This window comes from Bos taurus, chromosome 6 (assembly GCF_002263795.3).
Source record: "Bos taurus isolate L1 Dominette 01449 registration number 42190680 breed Hereford chromosome 6, ARS-UCD2.0, whole genome shotgun sequence".
Lineage (NCBI taxonomy): Eukaryota > Metazoa > Chordata > Mammalia > Artiodactyla > Bovidae > Bos > Bos taurus.
In genome coordinates, this window is record NC_037333.1 from 93301110 (window position 1) to 93318832 (window position 17723).

General features: G+C 42.8%; 1 protein-coding gene across 2 annotated transcripts in view; it reads left to right on the forward strand.

Annotated features, from left to right (window-relative positions):
* Positions 1-233: 233 nt before the first annotated feature.
* The window catches only part of ANXA3 (annexin A3), a 72042-nt gene continuing 54552 nt past the window's right edge, over positions 234-17723 (forward strand). Inside the window, exons 1-2 of one of the 2 annotated variants that reach the window (XM_005208151.3) lie at positions 234-342; positions 5365-5417. In XM_005208151.3, coding sequence (XP_005208208.1) covers positions 5403-5417 — 15 coding nt within the window. In that variant the 5' untranslated portion in view covers positions 234-342; positions 5365-5402. 2 annotated transcript variants of the gene reach the window in all.

Consider the following 17723-nt stretch of genomic DNA (forward strand, 5'->3'; position numbering starts at 1 on the left):
GGATGTTCAGGCCTGCTTACTGTTCTCTTTTTTGGTCTCAGGAAAGGGAAGGAAAAACTCATTCCTCTTTTTCCATTTCTCTGCAACGTGGGAACTGTCTCATCTTTGAATCCACAAGGTCAGAACAAAACACGCATTGCAAAATATCTGAAAAAAACTTAATGTGACGGAGAAGTGAAAATGGAAGACACAGGGTTTCACTATGAGGATGAGAAAAGAGGGTGGGAAAGTTTAGAGATTGCCCCCACACTCCATCGGAGAGGTCTAAGACGAACCTGTGGGGAACTGCAGCCCGGGGACCCTGGGCGCGGCTTCCCTTTTCCGGCCGCCGCTGGCGAGCAGGTGGAGCCGGGAGGAGGCGGAGGGGCGGGAGGAAGGGGTGCGGTCCCGGGGCGGGCTGCCGGGCGGGAGGGAGAGCGGAGCAGCGGCTCGCGGGGCGCACTCCCTCGCTGGCAGCTCTTCCGCACGCCGGCTCCCGCGGCGGCTCCCTAGGTAAGTTCAGCCTCCCCACGCCTAGCCGCAATCCTCTCCCGCTGCCCTCTCTGTCCTGCGGCCCGAATCCCCGGGTGAGCGTCGACCGGTTCCCCTGCAAGCTCAGCGCCGGGCTGGCACCCACGACGCGCACCGACCCGGCTGCAGGGTCCCAGGGGGATGGGCCGGCATGGAGTCCACGGCCCCGGTTTCAGAATCAAGGAAGCCGAGGCCCCAGGCAGCAGAAGTGCCTGCCCTGAGAGGGTCACTCGGTCCTGGTCAGGGCGGGGCGCACGCTGACCAGCTTTTCATCACAGCGAGCGGCGCGGGGATGCAGTTGGCCATCTTGGTCTCCCCAACTCTGAAGGTCTTGGGAACAGAAAAAGAACGGGAGTTGGAATAGCCTTTCCGGTGCCTGGTGTCTCCGGAGTAGTTCTGAACTCGGTTCTGAGGACTTGGAAACCCACCCATCTTTGTGAGCACGTCTTCCTCTTCACGTAGGCAATTAATTTTATTTCACCTGACTTTTTTAGGAGTTGAAAGTTTATTTAGATATTGGACGTTAGGAGCCCCAGAAGTTTGCCTTTCCCTCAAAAGACTCACCTTTTTCTTTGATTACAGTAGTCTGATTCACTGGACGTGAATCATTCCCCTGGCATTTGAGTCAACAGACAAGGGGATCTGAGTACTGATTGCAACTGACCATATATAGGAAATTGTGGTTTCCCCCTGGTCAAGAAGGTTCAGGGTCGCTGGAGGCCCCTTTGGCTGCTGATAAGAAGGTTGTTATCTACATCTATACTTTATTTCGGTTTTGTTAAGTAAGTTCATTTGGGGGAAGGAGGGGGAGGGATAAATTAGGAGATTGGAATCACCCTATACACACTACTATATATATTAAAAAATAGGTAACTGATAAGGACATGTATAGCACAGAGAACTCTACTTAGTACTGTGCAATGGCCTGTGTGGAAACAGGGGAAAAAAAAGAGTGGATATATGTATAATCGATTCACTTTCCTGTATGCATGAAACTAACACAACACAATGAATCAACTATACTCAAATAAATAAAAATTAAAAAAGAAGACAGTTGTAACATGGAGGGCTAAATTCTTTTTTTTAAATATGTATTTATTTTAATTGGAGGCTAATTACTTTACCATATTGTATTGGTTTTGCCATACATCAACATGAATCCGTCGGAGGGCTAAATTCTTATCAAGGATTTGTGTTCCACATAGACAGACTTTGCCCTTTGGAGTAGCTACTTTCACAACTTTAAAAAAAAAAAATCAACTTCGTGAAAATTGTAACTCATAAAAACATTACGCCATTTGCTCTCATGAAGGCAGAAAACTTCAGACTAGTAAGAAAACAAATTGAAAAATGTAAAGAAAACCAGAGGGCTTCCCTGATAGTTCCGTTGGTAAAGAATCTGCCTGCAATGCAGGAGACCCCGGTTCAATTCCTGGGTCCGGAAGATCCCCTGGAACAGGGATAGGCTATCCACTCCAGTATTCTTGGACTTCCCTTGTGGCTCAGCTGGTAAAGAATCTACCTGCAATGCAGGAGATCTGAGTTCAATCCTTGGGTTGGGAAGATCCCGTGGAGAAGGGAAAGGCTACCCACTCCAGTATTCTGGCCTGGAGAATTCCATGGATTGTATATTCCATGGGGTCACAAAGACTCAGACAAGACTGAGCGATTTTCACTTTCAAAGAAGACCAGAGCCTCCTTCCCAGAAGTCTGTGGCTCTATAGAGACATTTGTTGAAATATAGGCGCCAAAGAGGAAGTAAAGGAATTGATGTGAACACTCTAATCTTTCAGAAAACGGTGTTTTAAGGTTCTATCATTGGGTCATTTAGACTCCACTGTGGAGTAATTCTTCACTTCTTAGTTCAGTTCAGTTCAGTCGCTCAGTTGTGTCTGACTCTTTGCGACGCTATGAACCACAGCACACCAGGCCTCCTTGTCCATCACCAACTTCCGGAGTTCACCCAAACCCATGTCCATTGAGTCGGTGAAGCCATCCAACCGTCTCATCCTCTGCCATTCCTTTCTCCTCCTGCCCTCAATCTTTCCCAGCATCAGGGTCTTTTCCAGTGAGTCAGCTCTTCGCATCAGGTGGCAAAAGTATTGGAGTTTCAGCTTCAACATCAGTCCTTCCAGTGAACACCCAGGACTGATCTCCTTTAGGATGGACTGGTTGGATCTCTTTGCAGTCCAAGGGACTCTCAAGAGTCTTCAACACCATAGTTCAAAAGCATCAATTCTTCAGTGCTTAGCTTTCTTTATAGTCCAACTCTCACATCCATACGTAACTGCTGAAAGAACCATAGCCTTGACTAGACGAACCTTTGTTGACAAAGTAATGTCTGCTTTTTAATATGCTGTCTAAGTTGGTCATAACTTTCCTTCCGTGAAGTAAGCGTCTTTTAATTTCATGGCTGCAATCACCATCTGCAGTGATTTTAGAGCCGAAAAAACTAAAGTCAGCCACTGTTTCCACTGTTTCCCCATCTATTTCCCATGAACTGATGGGACCAGATGCCGTGATCTTAGTTTTCTGAATGTTGAACTTTAAGCCAACTTTTTCACTCTCCTCTTTAACTTTCATCAAGAGGTTCTTTAGGTCTTCTTCACTTCTGAAACCTGTGATAAATGTTCATAATTTACAAATTATACTGGATCAACACATATTGGGGCTTCTCAGGTGGCTCAGCAGGTAAAGAATTCGCTTACAGTGCAGGAGATGTGGATTCAGTCCCTGGGTTGGAGAGATTCCCTGGAGGAAGGCATGGCAACCCACTCTGCTCTTCTTGTCTGGAGAATCCAATGGACTGCAGTCCATAGGGTCACAAAGATTCATACACGACTGAAGCCACTGAGCACATAAGCACGTATTGACCATTAGCTTTGACAGTGTATTGGCTGGGCCAAGTAAGTAAGAAACTTGGGGTTAAATGCATATCTTTGGAGTGTAACTGCCTAGGTTCAGTAGGAGGCCACTCACTCCTTGTGTGGCTGGAATGTAGCTTCCCTTTCGAAGCCAAACTCTGGTTGGCGGAACCTGCCCGTGTGGAACCCCTGGATTCCAGGAGCCAACTGTACCGTGCCCTTGTGTATAAGGGATTTAAGCACCCTCAGATTTTGTTAAATGCTGGACAAGGTTGGGGAGAGGGCCCGGGACCATGGATATGAAGGGACTCTGGGACCATGGATGTGGAGGGACTGACTGTACCTTTCTGTGCCTCAGCTTCCTCATTTGCAACTTGGAGATGTTATAAATGATACTCGGCTCCCCTGGATCATTGTGAGGCTTATATTGAATCATTTATTCATTCCATAGCATTTTTTAGTGCTTTCTGTGCCCCAGTGAACAGACATGACAAAAATCTCTAGCCTTTCAGAATTGACCATGTAGTGTTTTGGTATTATCTGCAACATAGTAGAAACTCAAAACATTTGCTGACATTATTAACACATATAATTTCATTTAATGCCAGCAGTGGCCATCCTCTCCCCTTTTATAAATGAGGAAACTGAGGCTCAAAGAGATTGTGTCTAGCTTTAAGGGGCAAAACCAGAACTGATGATATTTTGAATCCACTGTATGTTTAGAGGGATGTAGCATTAGCTGTCATAACTAGAGAGTCAACTGCCCTTCCATCAGTGATTCTGAGAATATTGAGGCTAAATGTTTCTAGGGACTAATAGTGTCATTTCCTGTTGAACTTTACTGTGGGCTATCACTGAATATTTAGAATATTTTGTTCCTGGGAAGAGTGGCAGCATGTTTGAACAATGTCTGCGTATGACAGGATTCCCAGGATTCCCTATGTATGTGACTGGATTCCCAGTCAGGACTGTCAAAAAAATACCCCTTTATACCTACAGGCTCTACCAAGATATGGACCTTCCTCAAAAAGCAAGCATGTTTGTTTATAAAAGGCTGTAGACTTGGAGCCTTGTAAAATGTAAATGGAGATTTCAGAAACACAAGGATTCAAACTGAAGCTAGTTAAAAATTGGAGAAGAGGGGACACGTTTTTTTTGTTCCCTATGATGGTGGGAGGCTTCCCTGGTGACTCCGATGGTAAAGAGTCTGCCTGCAGTGCAGGAGACCCAGGTTCAAACCCTGGGTTGGGAAAATCCCCTGGAGAAGGAAATGGCAACCCACTCCAGTATTCTTGCCTGGAGAATCCCATGGACAGAGGAGCCTGTGGCTATACTCCATGGGGTCACAAAGAGTCAAACAGGACTGAGCGACTTATCTTTCTTTTTTTTGCTTTCTCTATGACGGTAGTTAATAAGGAAGTCAGCAATCAATGCAGTTCTCCTGGATTATAAGTGAGTCAAAAATTGGCTTTCCGTAAACATATTTGCAAACTTTTTGAGTACAGAGATTTTTTTCTTCTCTCTTGTTTTGAACCCTTCACAGGTCTAGCACAGGGCTTTACAGGTGACGCTAGTGGTAAAGAACCTGCCTGCCAATGCACAAAACACAAGAGATGCAGATTGATTCCTTGGTCAGGAAGATGCCCTGGAGTAGGAAGGAAATGGCAACCTGCTCGAGTATTATTGCCTGGGGAATTCCACGGACAGAGGAGCCTGGTGGGCTACAGTCCATAGGGTCGCAAAAGAGTTGGACGTGTCTGAACACAAACAGACACACACAGGTCTATCACAGTCCCTTATAGCTAGTTATCAGCAAATATTTGTTTAGCAAATGGGGTACTTGATATTAGAGACAAGTCTTCTTCCTGAGATGGTTTCTCTTTGAATATTGGCTTCTGTTTCCTGGGGTTGAGTTTAAGGGTTAGACTGAGATGATTGTGCTCTGAACCCCATGTTTATACCATTCGATGCTTTATTTTTCTTTTAATAGGTTAGTGTGATCTCAACTCAAGAGAAAGGTGGGCTATCATGGCATCTATCTGGGTAAGTAAAAATCAAGCCTTTGTAACAGTAACTTATCCGAATCAAATCAAAATACAGAAGATCAAAATGTTAAGAAAAAGTTGAAATTTGATGAAAAGTTCCTGTGAAAAATTAACATGCCCTCAAAGCTAGAGGATGTCTAAAAATAAGAAAATATTAAAATGTATTGTAAAGGTACTTAGTTAAAATAATTTGTACTGACACTGAAATAGGGAGGTCAATAACAGAATAAATTATGTGATATGGGAATTTATTATAAGAAAAGCCATTTTATATCAGAGAGGAGAAGGCTTATATAATAAATGATGTTATGAAAACATCTAGCTATTTGAAGAAGAAGGTAAATCTGTATTCCATCTCTCCTCTTTCATGAAACTGAATTTCAGATATGTTGTCCAGATGTATAAAATATTGAAATGAAAGAGACAAAATATGGGTAAATTTTAAAAATTATCTTGGAGTGGGAAAAGCAGTTACAACCATAATACAAACCAAAAGCTTAAAAGAAAAATATCGATCTATTTATCTACATACAAATTTATAATTTATGACAGCAAGCAATACTATCAGTGGAGTCAGAAGGGAACCCACAGGGGAAAAGCATTTGCAACACATTCGACAAAAGATTCATTTCATTAGCATAAAAATAGCTTGAATAAATCAATACGAAAAATGAACTTGATGAAAAAGCTTTTGAGGGACATGAATAGGATATGAAAAGAATTACAAATAACGTGCAAAACAAATATATAAAAAGATGCTATACATCACTGAGAAATAAGGAAACGTAAATAACACAATGAGAAATCATTTCTATCTAAGTATTGGTAAAGGTCAAAAAAATGAACGAAGACCAGTGTTGCAGAGGATGTGGTCTGAGAGGCACTCTCATATTCTGTTTATGGAAGAATAAACTTGGCGCTCTTTGGGGATGGTATTTTGGCAATATCTATCAGTGTCTAAATGCACATCCCCTGTAACCCAGTAATTCCACTTCTAGGTATTTATCATGCAGATAATACTTGCATAAGGTTGGAAAAATATAGGCTGATGGACATTCATTTATACTAATGAAAATATGCAGATAGCATAAGTGACCATCTGTGAGGTATGGTATTACTCAGCTGTATCTTGTAGCCATTTTTATGTCATCACTTAAAAATGAGAAAAAGTGGGTCAGCTGTGTCTATATTGATATAAGAAAGTATCCAAATATATATTTATAAATAAAAAGTCAAGTTACAGAATAGTATGGAGAGAGTGATTCTGTTTTAGAGAAAAAAAGAAAAGAAAAAAAAATATACATAAAGACTGTTTTCAATGCATCACCTTCCATGCTCTGGTCTTTTTTAATGATGAAAATGCATCATATTTTATAACTGAGGGGCAGGGAGACTTCAAGGGTAACTACAAGGGAGATGTGAGCAAGCCCTGGTACACTCAGTGTTGGTATCTGATGTATCTGTTGGTATCTGATGAGATGTATCATCATGAGGCTTTGCTTGGTGCCACACGATTCCCCATCACTGGTCAGTAGGCTGATCTTCTGCTTTCCAGATCTGAAATTCCTGTTGCTATTATGGCTCTCTAAAGCCTCCTTGGTGGTTCAGACAATAAAGAATCTGCCCGCAATGCAGGAGACCCTGGTTCGACCCTGGGTCGGGAAGATCCCCTGGAGCAGGAAAGGGCAACCCAGTATCTTTGCTTGGAAAATCATATGGACAGAGGAGCCTGGTGGGGTCTCAGAATCAGACACAACTGAGCTACTAACACAGCACTTCATTATGGCTATCTAGTTGTGCTAATTACTTCAGTCATGTCCAACTCTGTGCAATCCTTTGGACAGTAGCCTGCCAGGCTCCTCAGTCCGTGGGATTATCCAGGTTTCTGCCAAAACTCATACAGCCCTAAATTCAGTGTCATTTGATTACAATTTTCTAATATAAATCAGAAATAGTCACTTGAATTCAAATCATGTCTTAATTTTAAATTTGCCCATTATTGTCATCAGTGGTGTGTGTGTGCGTGGTTAGTCGCTCAGCTGGGTCCAACTCATAGCGATTCCAAGGACTGTAGCCCACCAAGCAGGCTACGATCATCAGTGGTACACTGATAAATATTTAATGCTCAGCTTTGAAGTCACCAATGGACTCCTCTGTTCATGGGATTCTCCATGCAAGAATACTGGAGTAGGTTGCCATGCCCTCCTCCAGGAGATCTTCCCAACCCATGGATCAAACCCACGTCTCTTATGTCTACCTGCATTGCCAGGTGGGTTCTTTCTAGTAGAGTCTGATGCAAAAAAAAAAAATTTCATCTCTCCAAAAAATTAGTCTCCCTCTAGCCCTTGTCCATTGGTTTATTGACATTAATGATTTAGTTGGTCTGGCTCTCCCACTGACACACCTTCAAAGTCAAGGTACATTTTCTGAAGGTCTGGGAGAGACCCAGGTAAGTATGAGAGAGGGTGTATTCATTTCCTACTGCTTTCATAAGCAGTCACCACACATTTAGCAGCTTAAAACAGCACCCCTTTATTACCGCCACACGGTTATATACATTAGAGCCCAAAATGGGTCTCATGGCACTAAGATCAAGGACTCGGCAGGGCTGCCTTCCTTTCTGGAGACTTTGGGAAGAATCCACCTCTGAGCTTATTTATATACGTGCATGCTCAGGCATGTCCGACTCTTTGTGACCCCATGTACTGTAGCCCACCAGGCTCCCTGTCCATGGAATTTTCCAGGCAAGGAAAGTGAAAACCCACTGGAGTGGGTTGCCATTTCCTCCTCCAGGACATCATCCCGACCCAGGGATCAAATCTGAGTCTCTTGCATCTCCTGCATTGGCAGGCAAATTCTTTACCACTGCCTTACCTGGGTTGTTGGCAAAATTCAGTTCCTTGCAGTTATGAGACTGAATTCCTTGCTGGCTGTCAGCAGGAGCTGTCCTTATCTCCTGGAGGCCACTGCTAGTCCTTGTGGGTGGCCTCTACATCTTAGAGCAGCTACAGTGCATGGAATCTGTTTTGGGCTTTGCATTCTCTCTAGCTTGCCCTTCTGGGGCCACACCTGGATAATCCAAGATAATTTCTCCATTTTGATTTTTTTTTTTAACTTGCACTTTTTGGCTGTGTGAGTGGCACATGAGATCTTAGTTCCCTGGCCAGAGATGGGACCCCTGTCCCCAGCAGTGGAAGCTTGGAGTCCTAACCACTGGACCACCAGGAAAGTCCCTAATTTCTGTTTTAAGGTCTGGAACCTTAATTACATTTGCAAACTTCTTTAGTCATGTAACATTACATTTGCAGTGTCCAAGGATTACTGTGTGGACATTTTATTTGGGAGCCATGGTTCTGCCTACCAGAAGGGAATGGGAAGATGGGGCACCCAGTGACAGGAAAGAAGGGAAGGGAACAGAAAAGGGAAGCTGTGCTGTGGGTGGGCAATTGAGGGGTTCAGTGAAGAAGGAGGCTGTAGCCTGAGAGGGGCTCCCACTGCCTTGCTTTTTCTTCCTTATTTTCCTCCTCTCTCAAAAAACTAGCTTTTATGAGTGAGATGTATGAGAGCAAATATTAAAAACAACTCAGGGCTACTGTGGAAAACACTATGATGGTTCCTCAAAACATTAAAAATAGAACTACCAGGACTTCCCTGGTGTCCAGTGGTTGGGGCTCCCCACTCCCCTGGTGATTCAGACAGTGAAGAATCTGACTGCAATGCAGGAGACCCAGGTTTGATTCCTGGGTTGGGAAGATCCCTTGGAGAAGGGAATGGCAACCCACTCCAGTGTTCTTGCCTGGAGAATTCCATGGACAGAGGATCCTGGTGGGCTACGGTCCATGGGGTCACAGAGAGCTGGACACAGTTGAGCAACTAATACTTTCACTTTCACTGCCAGGGTGGGTCTGGGTTTGATCCCCAGTCAGGGGACTAGGATCCTGCATCTCACAAGGTGTGGCCAATAAATAAACAAAATAGAACTACCATATGATCCAGCAATCCCATTTCTGAGTAAATATCCAAAGAATTGAAAACAGGATCTTCAAGAGATATTTACACACTTAAGGTTCATAGAAACATTATTCACAATAACTGAAAGCTGGAAGCAATCCCAGTCAGTGTTCAATGACGGATGAATGGATAAACAGAATGTGGAATATGCATATAGTGGAATATTATTCAACTTCTAAAAGGAGGGAAATTTTGATATATGCTACAATATAGATGAACCCTTGGGACATTACGCTAAGAGAAGTAAGCCAGTAATAAGAAGACAAAATACTGTATGATTGATTCCATTTATAATGAGATATCTGAAGTAGTCAAATTAATTCATGAAAGCAGAAAATAGAATTGTGGTTGCCAAGGTCTGGGAAGAGGGAGAAAAAAAGATTTGTTGCCTGATGGAGATGGAATTTTAGTTCCATACAATGAAGAAGTTAAATTCTGGAGATGTTTCACAGCAACGTGGATATTCTCACCACTACTGAACTGTATACTTAAAAATGTTTAATGTGGTAAATTTTATGTTATGCTTTTTTTAAACCACAGTTTTGAAAAAGCTCTCAAGATTTCTGTAAATACGCTTATCACTAAGCTTTTTCTGTTCTCTTTTCCCTCTTACACACAAAAGCATGTATACACCCAAACACAAATGAGCAATGAGCCTGTGTTTTTCTACAAAACTGTTGATTGTTTGTGGTTACCAGAGTGTGGTCAATTTACTAGTGTGATAAGATCAAGAGGGCAGATTTCGGTTGCAATTTCAGTACGTTATCGTTGAAGATGAAACATTGGCTGGTTTCTTAAGACTGTATATTCTGTCTAGGAGTGTTGCAACCTTCCCATTGTTTCAGATGTTGCTTTGCTATTTCCTTTGTTTAGAATTCTTGAATAAGGTAACCCCACTTTTCGAAAGTTTACGTTACATCACTTTGCTTTTAGACCTACGCTAGGACAGGCATACATTGGCCATATTGCAGGTTGGTTCCAGACCAACCTGGAACCGCAATAAAGCAATAAAGCGAACATCATAAGAAAGCAAGTCACGTGAATTTTCTGGTTTCCCAGTACATTTTAGATTTTGGAAACCATGAGAGCTCCTAGTAGAAAACATTGATAGAATACTCTGTGATATAAATCTGTAGCAATATTTTTTGGATCTGTCTCCTAAAGCAAAGGAAATAAAAACAGAAATAAACAAGTGAAACCTAACTAGATTTAGGTTTTTGCACAGCAGCGGAAACCATCAATGACATGAAAAGGCAACCTATTGAAACGGGAGAAAATATTGGCTAATGAGATGACCAATGAGTTAATTTTCAAAATACATCAACAGATATAACTCGACATTAATAAAGCAAACAGCCCAATTAAAAAATGAGTATGTGTGTGTGCATGTGTATGCTCTGTCATGACCGGCTCTTTGCGACACCAAGGACTATAGCTCGCCAGGCTCCTCTGTCATGAGCCAAATAGACCTCTTTTTAAAGAAGACATGCAGATAGCCAGGAGACACATGAAAAGTTGCTCAACATCATTAGTCGTGAGAGAAATGCAAATTAAAACCACAATGAGATACCATCTCATACCTATCAGAATGGTTGTCATTAAATAGAATACATATAGCAAATATTGGTGAGGATGTGGACAAAAGGGAACCCGTGTACACTGTTGGTAGGAATGTAAATTGATGCAGCCAAAGTGGAAAACAGCAGGTAGGTGTCTCAAAAAACTAAAAATAGAACTACCATATGACCCAGCAGTTCTACTCCTGAGTATATATCTGAAGAAAACAAAAACACTAATTTGAAAATATGCGTGTATCCCAGTGTTCATAGAAGCATTATTTATAATTGCCAAAATACAGAAACAATCTAAGCCATGAACAGATGAATGGATAAGAAAGATGTGGTGTAAATAGGTAGATAGACAAGGAACTACTACTCAGCCATAAAAAAAGAATGAAATTGTGCCATTTGCAGCAACATGGATGGCATGTTGGAGGGCATTGTGCTGAGTGAAATAAGTCACACAGAGAAAGACGTAATGTTAATATGTGGAATCTAAAAAACAAACTAGCGAATATAAAAAAAAGAAAAGAGAAGCAGACTCGTAGGTATAGAGAACAAACTAGTGCTTACCAGTGATGGGGGTGGAGACACTATAAGGGTCGGGGAGTAAGAGGTACAAGCTATTAGGTATAAAATAAGCTCTTAGGCCTGAAGAAAGGAAAGGCCACCCACTCCAGTATTCTGGTCTGGAGAATTCCATGGACTGTATAGTCCATGGGGTCACAAAGAATTGGACACGACTGAGCGACGTTCACTTCACTTCACAAGCTATTAGGTATAAAATAAGCTGTAAGGATATGCTGTACAACATGGAGAATATAACCAGAAAAAAAAACTTGTACTATATTGTAGTCTATTGTGTACAATAGCATTGTCTAAAGAAGGAATTTGAAAATGCTTTATTGCTTAAAAAAATGCTAATCATCATTGAAGCCTTCAGAGAGTCATAATTTTTTTTGCAATAATAACACCAGTGATCACTGAGCACAGATCACCATAACAAATATAGCAATAACGATAAAGTTTAAAGTATTGCTGAAATTACCAAAATGTGATACAGAGACATTCAGTGAGCAAATGAGGCTGGAAAAAGTGGTGCAATGTACTTGTTTGATGCAGGGTTGTCACAAACCTTTAATTTGTAAAAACACACTATCTGTGAAGCACAATGAATTGCAATAAAGATGTGTGGTACGATTGTACCTATTTTTGCTACTGAAAGAAATCTGAAGAGGATTTTTGCTTTTGTGCAAAAATTAACTATGTTAATGTGTTGTTTCTTGTTCAGTCACTAAGCCATGTCCAACTCTTTGTGAACCCATGGGCTGCAGTATCCAGGCTCCTCTGTTCTCCACTGTCTCCCAGAGTTTGCTCAGATTCATGTCCATTGAGTCAGTGATGCTATCCAACTATCTCATCCTTCTCCTTTTGCCTTCAATCATTCCCAGCATCAAGGCCTTTCCCAATGAGTCAGCTCTTCACATTGGGTGCAAAGTATTGGAGCTTCAGCTTCAGCGTCAGTCATTCCAATGAATATTCAGGGTTGATTTCCTTTAGGACTGACTGGTTTGATCTCCTTACAGTCCAAGGCACTCTCAAGAGTCTTCTCCAGCACCACAATTGGAAAGCACCAATTCTTTGGTGCTCAGCCTTCTTTATGGTCCAGCTCTCACATCTGTACATAACTACTGGATAAACCATAGCTTTGTACAGACCTTTGTCAGCAAAATGATGTCTCTCTTTTTAATATGCTGTGTAGGTTTGTCATAGCTTTCTTTCCAAGGAGAAAAACACCTTGTAATTTCATGGCTGCATATTTAATGTAGATCTTCCTTAAAACAGAAGTGGTTTAAAGTGAACTTTCAAAAAGCTGGGTAGACTCTTGGCTTTACACCATTTTGGCTTATGGAAGGTTTCATAAGGATGCTCTACATTCAGTTAACAAGGGAAACTTATTACCTCTGTTCAGGCTTGGCTTTTGCTACTTCACCCCAGATTAGAGGACCTGGTTTCCTATCGGTTTGTACTCTTTTCAAGATCTCTTCTCATATGTTGCCTTTACATCTATAGCAAGTACTCAGGCAGAACACGAATTAGAATGTCTTGGAGCATTCTTATTAAGATGCCATGGCAGTATTTTTCCTGTATACACCTCTACAGGGCTGGGTTTCTCCTGAGAATATGCTGAGCTCTTTGCTCCTTGGTCAGTTTCTAACTTTCTTTTACAGAACATTGATGAATGCAGGTCACTTTGTTTGAACTCTCAAATTGGTATTTTTATTACGCTACTAAAATTTTTCTACATATTATGCTACTGAAAGAATTTTTTTTTAGCTCATAATCACTATAATCATCATGAACTCTTGTTACATCTGAACTTGCTATACACTCTCCCTTCCCCATTCCAAACTCTGGTTTGCAAAATGAGGAAGAGGAACATAGCGCAGCTCTGAAACCAAGGTATAGAAGAAATTTTATAAAATATAACTTCCGTTAAATATGAAGAATCTCATCCAAAGGGTGTGTGCATGTGTGCTAAGTCACTTCAGTCATATCCGACTTTCTGAGGCCCTATGGACTGTAGCCTGCCAGGCTCTTCTGTCCATGGGATTCTCCATGCACAGAAGAAAATACTAAAATAGGTGTGGTCAGAGAGCATCTGTTTGGGGAAAATCCATTGGTTTCAGATGGCTCAGAATCATTCCGATGGGCAGGAGGATGCTATCAATTTGTAATAAATCAGGTCCAGGAAACAGGCAGAATCTTCTTTACTAGAACAGCTGCAGGGATATCAGTTATCAAGGAATATGTTCTTAGAAAAAATTACTATACCAAAATGATAATGATTACAACATCTACTGAGTACTCACTGCATGCCAGGTTCAAGCTTCACATGAACTGGTCTAATGGTTTCAAAGCTTAGAGGATATAGGTACTGTTATTGTACTCTTTCGGAGAAGGCAATGGCACCCCACTCCAGTACTCTTGCCTGGAAAATCCCATGGGCGGAGGAGACTGGTGGGCTGCAGTCCATGGGGTCGCTAAGAGTTGGGCACGACTGAGCGACTTCACTTTCACTTTTCACTTTCATGCATTGGAGAAGGAAATGGCAACCCACTCCAGTGTTCTTGCCTGGAGAATCCCAGGGACGGGGGAGCCTGGTGGGCTGCCGTCTGTGGGGTCACACAGAGTTGGACACGACTGAAGCGACTTAGCATTAGCATTGTACTCTTTTTACAGATGAGGAAACAGACATAGCAAGAGACAAAGTAATCTGCTCAAAGTCATATTCAAGAGTTTGCATTTTAACCACTTAGTCATGAAAAGGAGAACTGGGGTCATGGCTGGACAGTCTAGAGTAGAGTCCATTGAACTAGGTACTCGCTGCTTTCATTGTTTAACTACCCTTTGGATAAGCCAGGTGGTGCTAGTGGTAAAGAACCCACTATGCAGGAGCCAGAAGAGATGCAGGTTCGATCCCTGGGTTGGGAAGACCCCCCTGGAGGAGGGCATGGCAACTCACTCAAGTATTCTTGCCAGGAGAATCCCATGGACAGAGGAGCCTGGTGGGCTACAGTCCATGAGATCACAAAGAGTCAGACATGGCTAAGCACACATGCCACAGGTTTCAGAGCTCTGTTCTGACTTCAGACAGGAGCTTCAAGTCTCTGAGCCACTTGCTGTTCTGACCCAGGGGCTACACATTAGAGGGTGTCCATGACCCTGTTCAGTAATTCTCTAGAATACCTCACACAATTCACTGCAAGTGTATTTCGGACTGCAGTTTTACTGTAAGACCTACACATAGAGCAAAGTCTGGGAGGAGCCTGGATTCAAAGCTTCCTCACCTCTCCCCATGGAGTCTGGGTGCCTCATCTTCCCTGCACATCTGGGGGTTCTCCAGCCGGGAAGCACCTCTGAGCCCTGACATCCAGAGCTTTCACTGGAGTTTCATTGCATAGCCAGGATTGATTAAATCAGTGGCCACAACTGAACTTGGTCTCCAGTCCCCTTCCCCTCTCAAGTGGCAGCCTTCTAATCACATGACCAGGCTGATGTTTCAGTATCTTGGGGCCTGCCTTGAGTCACCTCAGTAGCACAACAAAGTCACTCCCGTCACTCAGGAAATCCCAATGGATTTTTAATTATTTATTAATTAATTTATTTTTTGGCTGTGCTGGGCCTTCGTTGCTGCAGGCGCCTTTCTCTAGTCGTGGCAAGCATGGGCTACTCTGTGTTGTGGTGCACTGCAGGCTTCTCACTGGTGGCTTCTCTTGTTGCAGAGCACAGGCCCTAGGGCACACAGGTTTCCATAGTTGTAGCACAGGAGTTTGGTTGCCCCTCAGCATGTGGAATCTTCCCGGACCTGGAATCAAACCCAGGTTCCCTGCACTGGCAGGGCAGATTCCCAACCTGGACTACCAGAGAAGTCCCTCAATGGTTTTTGAAGCTCTGTGGCTGGAATTCAGGACAAACATCAGTTATATCTTTACCAAACCATATATATATATACATCAAGGATGAGTAAAGTGTCTAAAACATCATATTCCTGTAAACATATTCCTGCCATTTTTATGGAAATGGCACTGGTTATCTTAAGCTGATCAGAAGCTCTGATTGGAAGTCATATCTTTAATCACAGATAAGACTGGAGGAAGTGAGTTAATGTTTTATAATAGCCCCAGATTGGCAGGCAGAGTCACTCAAAACATGGCGTCCATGGAGAAGAAATTCAAAAAAGGATGCTTGATGGTGGAAAGGTTGGGGAAGGTTTATCTAAAGTGCAAACTTGCTGGTAGGAAAAGCTAACCCATCCAGTGTCCCTAGTGAGTGAGAGAGCACAGCTTCCCTTCCCACCCCACCCTTCCTGTCTTTCCTGGGAACAAGATTGTTGCAGTTTGACACAGGAAGATAACAATGTTCCCAGTGTGTAACTCAGTTCAGTTCAGTTCAGTCCTATCTGACTCTTTGAGACCCCATGAATCGCGGCAGGCCAGGCCTCCCTGTCCATCACCAAGTCCCGGAGTTCACTCAAACTCACGTCCATCGAGTTGGTGATGCCATCCAGCCATCTCATCCTCTGTCGTCCCCTTCTCCTCCTGCCCCCAATCCCTCCCAGCATCAGGGTCTTTTCCAATGAGTCAACTCTTCGCATCAGGTGGCAAAAGTATTGGAGTTTCAGCTTCAACATCAGTCCTTCCAGTGGACACCCAAGACTGATCTCCTTTAGGATGGACTGGTTGGATCTCCTTGCAGTCCAAGGGACTCTCAAGAGTCTTCTCCAGCACCACAGTTCAAAAGCATCAATTCTTTGGCGCTCAGCTTTCTTCACAGTCTAACTCTCACATCCATACATGACCAACTCTCACATCCATACATGACCACTGGAAAAACCATAGCCTTGACTATTAGGAAGGACAGTAATGGTAGAGCTCCCAGGAAAGGTACAGTGTGCTAGTGTGGAGGGAATTTGGGGAAGGCAGTGCTTTAAATTCCACCCCATGGATAACATTAGCCCTGGGCATTTGGACATTTTTGGTCCTGGGTGCAAAGGATTTGTGGGCTTCCCCAGTGGCTCCATGGTAAAGAATCTGCCTGCCATGCAGAGGACACAGGAGACATGAGTTCGATCCCTGGGTCAGGAAGATCCCCTGGAGGAGGAAATGGCAATCCACTCCTGTATTCTTGCCAGGAAAATCCTATGGACAGAGGAGCCTGGCAGGCTATAGTCTGTGTGGTCCCAAAGAGTCAGACATGACTGAGCACACATCACACACAAAGGATTCATAAAAGCCCCATCCACTTTCATATTTCTTGCTTTCATGGGGACTTCCCACTAGACCTTTCTTGCCTGTGTGTTTGCTCTTCCTGACCGTGCAAACTGAAACCTGGTGCAAGGTGATCACCTGTGCTACATACACGCGTATGTGCTGAATTTCTTCTCTGGTGTCCCTATTGTTTACTTCATCTCAGGGCTGGATGATCTAGCCTGCTAACTGTTTTTATGGAAACGGGCTTTTCGCATCTCAGGCAGTACAGCCATTTTGCCTGACTAGGTACTTTCAACATGACTGGGACTTTCTGTCTGGTGTATGTATCAAACCATGTTTCCCGAAACTTCTTTAGGTAAATATTGACACTCAGACAAGTTACGCAGATGGTCTTCTGCAGGTAGTTAATGAAAAACAGGTTAGACATGGATTTCAAATCACAACATTTAGAGCTTTGTTTTAGGACAAAGCCTGCAAAGAAATACTGTATTATCTGAGTGAGGAGGGAGAGGCTTCTTGGGAATGAATGGAATGAACATTAAAGGGCTATTCTTTGCCACTCCCTGACCCAAGCTCAACCACCAAGGAGGGAGGGTGCCTCTTTTATATTTTATCATAGTAAAAAGTGTAATTTGCCAGTCTAACGTGTAGCCATTGAAGAAGCCTTTAAATCAGAAGTGAAGAGGCAATGAGCAGGTTTTATATTGAGAGCAAGGAACATGAAGGGGAAAAGGGGAGATGTGATTCTCTTGAATGTCTTTCTTGGCAGATACAAAGCAGTTAGAAAGCATAAGTATTAAGTGATATGATTAATAACAGACATCTCACATGAATGAAGAAAATAAGTCAAAAGGGCAGAAAATTCTCACCTCTACCCCTTCCTCCATTCTCAGATCTTTGCTCCCTTCATTTTCAACTATTTGTGTTTGATTAAATGCCTCACCTAGATCCTGGAGTCAT